General features: G+C 39.0%; 1 protein-coding gene across 2 annotated transcripts; it reads left to right on the forward strand.

Annotated features, from left to right (window-relative positions):
- The first annotated feature begins 770 nt into the window (after positions 1-770).
- Positions 771-3,897, forward strand: LOC126868176 (odorant receptor 13a-like). 2 transcript variants are annotated; one of them, XR_007690541.1, is made up of 5 exons: positions 771-1,890; positions 1,969-2,101; positions 2,178-2,440; positions 2,560-3,437; positions 3,527-3,897. XR_007690541.1 is itself a non-coding variant. In XM_050623357.1 (5 exons), exons 1-4 carry the CDS (start codon positions 1,560-1,562, stop codon positions 2,226-2,228), a joined length of 432 nt encoding a protein of 143 aa, XP_050479314.1. In that variant the 5' UTR covers positions 771-1,559; the 3' UTR covers positions 2,229-3,437; positions 3,527-3,897. The 2 variants fall into 2 exon arrangements, 1 of the variants encoding a protein (XP_050479314.1); XM_050623357.1 differs by having other exon boundaries at positions 771-1,670; positions 1,754-1,890; positions 2,178-3,437.
- The last annotated feature ends 817 nt before the right edge of the window (positions 3,898-4,714 follow it).

The following is a 4,714-nucleotide window of genomic DNA, read 5'->3' on the forward strand; positions in this document are numbered from 1 at the left end:
CCGATGATGCCACAGAGGAAAACTATAATGGGGTGTGTCTAAGGATACGAGATCATCGGATTCGTCGAGAAAAGCCTTCCTTCAGAAAGTAAGGGAAATTGGCATTGCTGCTAATTGGTCAATCTCCATATCGGTGGTTAGAAAAAGATGCTAGCCGCCCTCGAGGGAAAGTTGCTAGTGGGAGACGCCGCTCGTTGAAAAATAGGTCTCCCCTATCTTCCCGTAGTTGGGACAAAGACTGTTTGTCTGTTTGAAGGACTTTAGTTGACTAAACTTTAAGATTTATAACGGGCCCTCGGGCTAGCCGATCATGTACTGCGGAGACGCATCGACATCTGGCAATCATCTTACTCGAAGAATAGGGTCTGCGTGTGGCGAGCTACGGGACAGAAACCGTTGGAATGTTTACTGTCGCGTGTCGCCACGAATATTTCTTTTAAGGAGAGCTATAGAATTACTCCATACTTTTGTTGGGCAAAGCGTTCATCCCGTGACCGCGGCTACGTTCAGCGACTGACTGTCGCCTCGAGCCCAAGCTCATTGTCACAACTCTCGAACAATTACAATCGGATTGAATAACTACAATTGTTCAATTACAGTTATAGTAGACTCTAGGTTACATGTTGCGGGATTATCCAAAATTCCAAGGGCTCCGGTGTTCTTTCATCTCCGACATATATTTATATCATATATCGGACGGTATCTTGGGGCAAAAGCTTTATCTCTATCATCTAGGAACGTTTTGATTTCAATTTTGTTCCTTATATTCGATACCTCCTCCTCTGATTTTTCTGGCTCTAATATTCCGCTTCCTTGTAGTTCTATTAGTTTTTCGTCTAATATCGCGTACCAGTTGTACTTTTTGAAATTGCGTGAAACTGTAGAAAAGCTAAGTACCCTTCGATTTCAATGATTTTTGGATATGTACATACAAGAGCTGAACTCGCTTAGCTTTCGTGATATTGGAGAAAAGGCGCCGGTACCGCTACACCGGTATTGCTGCCTAGTACAGTCGTACGCCTGTCGCAGTAAAACAGGTCGGTATTATTTACCGACCGCCGGCTGCTTATCTTCTGTTTGTACACGAAGATCGGGCGAGCTTAACGACTCCGTGCAGAACGTACGCATGCAAGACTGTAAGAAACGGCTATTATAATTCATTTAAAAATGAATATCATCAATGTATTCGGTTTTAGGCTAGTTGTTTCCTCAATTTGGCCGTCGCGAGACTGCCGGCAACGCTTGCGTAAAAAGAAAAAAAAAAAAGATAAATTCAACGATATATCTGAGACACGTGACACATATCATACTTACGATGTACCGCAACGCGGTACGGTAGAAACGAGTCACAAAAACAAACAAATTTTCAAAATCAACGTGACACGATTTGCCGTTCGATTCTATATTTTTCATAGATTATGTATGATATTTATCTAGTGGTACTATTCTAAGGGGTGTCTTGAAAAAAAGAACTCAAGATTAACTTTTGACAAATAAGTTGAGTAAGGTCCATCGTAGTGTACAGTCATGCTGTTTGTTTCTTCACGTCATACCGACAGATGGATTTTATTTTTCTTAGATACTGTAATCTTGTCGAATCATTGTTCGCCAAATCCATATTCGTTCAATTGTTCTTTAACGTTGTCTGCCTTAGCATTGCAGGAGTCGAAGCGAGTATTTGTACAACATTATATAATTATAAATTAGAATATTCTTCTTTGATTCAAATCTATAAACGCTTTACTATTTTTAGACTGTAATGAAACTAGGCAATGCAGCTGATACGATACGATTTGGATCATTTACATTCGCGCAAGTTGCTCACATATTCGTCCTCTGCCTTCCTGGGCAAAGATTATTGAATCACAGCGAAGAGGTGTACAACGCGGCGTAAGAATATCTCCTTTACTTTTCTGAAACGTTTACACTCTTATATTTCAAGAGTTAATTGACGATTAATTCATCTAGATGCGATGCTATGTGGTATATATTTCCTAAAAAGTGTCATAATTTATATAAATTTTTACTCGCAAGGACTCTAATATTTAGCAAAATCACAGCTTTCAAAGTAGCGACCATGTCAATGGAAACTTTTCTCGCGGTAAATACTTTCTATCGCGACTCATTTTATACGATGGTAAGATTATACATAATTTTATTGTAACACATACTTTCAGATTATTCAAACAGCAATGAGTTATTTTACCGTGTTGCTTTCAACTACATGAACTTTTAATGAAATTAAAAAGCAATATATTTTAGTTGCATATTTAATAAAGATCGTAGGGGTTTGATAGATAAAGAGATTGCTTTCATTTTATTTCTGCGATAAATATAAGGATACGTTTTAAAAAAACTCAGGATAACAACTGGCATGTTCAGCAACGCCAGTATTAGAAATAGAAAGTAAAACACAAAACAATTATGTATTAAAGTAAAGGTAAAGGTAATATATGGTGCACGCACATTGAAACTCGCACTTTATCTTGACTTTGATCTCCTTCTTGGTTTTTCCTTTTTCCTCGTTGCGTTGCGGTGATTGAATTTTTGAATGCAAAGATTCGGTAAGTACAGATAAGTGTATACGCGCGTTGTTCCTCTCGAGGTACATACATATATGTAGCGACGGTTAGTGGATTTTATAGCATACTGCATGCTACGTGTACATCATGTAATCATAAACAATCTCGAATTATTAAATCGGCTTGACGATTTTTTCTCGTCTTCGAACATGCCAATAACCCTAGGCATTGCGTATGGGGCAGCTTTGCTTCCCTTCTTTATCCGAGCTATGATCAAATCAGGAGTAGTTGATCCCAGTATTTTAATTTGAATTTTTTTTCCAAAAGTTTGCATAGAAAATGGTTGTCTCAACGAAAAATCCACGGAATCCATTTTAAGAAACCAGTTTAAGATCGTTTTAAAAAGAAGATTCGGTCGAAGCTGTAGAAAGACTGACTAGGCTTCGATTTCGATGATATTTCGACATGTTGTAGAAATCAATATTTCAATCAACTTTTTCCTACACACATAAGGGGCGAACTCGCATAAATTTCGTCGAGAAATATTCGCGAAAAGTTACCAGTATCACTGCAGTGAATACTACTTACAGTTGGGTAACATCTGTGGCAGCGTATGCATTAGTTGAGTTTAACTAAACTAAGTAAGACGACATTAAAATTATATGCAACACAGAGAAGTCGACATAGACGCAATAGCGTCGTAACAAAGGCAATACGTCGATTGGATCTTTTATACGATATTGAATTTATTCGAAAGTATTAGAATAGTTTATTGGACAAAGTGATCGATCCGAACTCTACGTAGTTCATAACGGTGACTCGGCCGTCTGACGAGCGCATGTTCCACTGTTGCAGAGTTTTTCGTTGGTCGGAACTATGTAAGATATTTTGTGTATATGGAAATTTAACGCAAAGGTACGTTGATCACAAATTGTGGTAAATACAATGCGAAGGGTAATTCTAATTATCTCATGCCTAGTTATAGGTTATCATTATCGTTATAGGTTTGTTTTTCTTTGTATAAATTGCCCTGCGAGCATGGATGGACGATGCATCTGGAGAAATGGACTGTGACGAATAACAACGAGCAGCAAGAGGATTAACAAGAGGAAGAAGGAAAAGAGCGTTTAATCGCTGATAATGAGAAAATGTATTATCTCGTTGGTTGCGTGCGAGCGTGGGAGAAAAAGTATGAAACGAGGAAAGGGCAGAAAGAAGTAACTCGTAAATGTGTAAATTAGATGTGTAAATAAAAGCGTTTGGAAATGTGAAACGTTTTGCGTAAAGCAGGTAATGATAAGAGCGTAAAAATATAGGGTGAAAAGACGAGGTGTGTAACAAAGATGCGTAAATAAAATAAACGCGTTCCTAACTTGAGTGTGTGAAAGGTGGAGCGATGTTGATTCAGCATGGGAATTTGTCAAAACGTTGGTTAGTTTTGTTAGAAAATTCTAAAATATGTAAAAGGATTGTAGACGTTTGATGCGTGAAAGTTGAAAGAAGTAAGAAAAGGTTGAAAGGAGGAAAAGAGAGTATAAAATGATAATAGGTAATACGTAAGGCAATATAATTTTCCGGATAGCAAAGGAATGGATTCTTGCAGTCCAGTCTACAGGGTGGTTGGTAACTGGTGGTACAAGCGGAAAGGGGGTGATTCTACGCGAAAAAAGAAGTCGAAAATATAGAATAAAAATTTTTTTTTTAACTTTTTTTTTTCAAATTTTTCCATCGAGACAACGATCCACAGTGAGATCCGTTATAACGTACCGCACGCGTACCGAGCGAAAATTCAAAGTCGATTTTCTCAAAAACAAAGCCTCAAACGAAAAATTTTTATTCCACATTTTCGACTTCTTTTTCGCGTAGAATCGCCCCCTTTTCGCTTGTACCACCAGTTTACCAACCCCCTGTATAATATAGTGGCGGATGAAAAGAGAGTTTTGCGTTTCGTCCCGGGATTACCGGAGGACTCGTCAGTAAGGCTATGCCCGGTAGTCCCTGCCTTAGACGTAGAGGGAGTCTCGCTAGGTGCGGTATTTGTATCAATCGTCCGTATATACGACCGTTAGCGAGATAGACAGACTCGTTGTCGTCGTAGCCCTCTAGTGTTGGCGGTTGGTACCCGCGGATCGCCCGGGAGGTGTTGCGCCGCGTTGATGCCTCGACCTGTCGGCGTTCTATTGATACCGATC

Source organism: Bombus huntii, chromosome 8 (genome assembly GCF_024542735.1).
Source record: "Bombus huntii isolate Logan2020A chromosome 8, iyBomHunt1.1, whole genome shotgun sequence".
In the NCBI taxonomy this organism is placed as follows: domain Eukaryota; kingdom Metazoa; phylum Arthropoda; class Insecta; order Hymenoptera; family Apidae; genus Bombus; species Bombus huntii.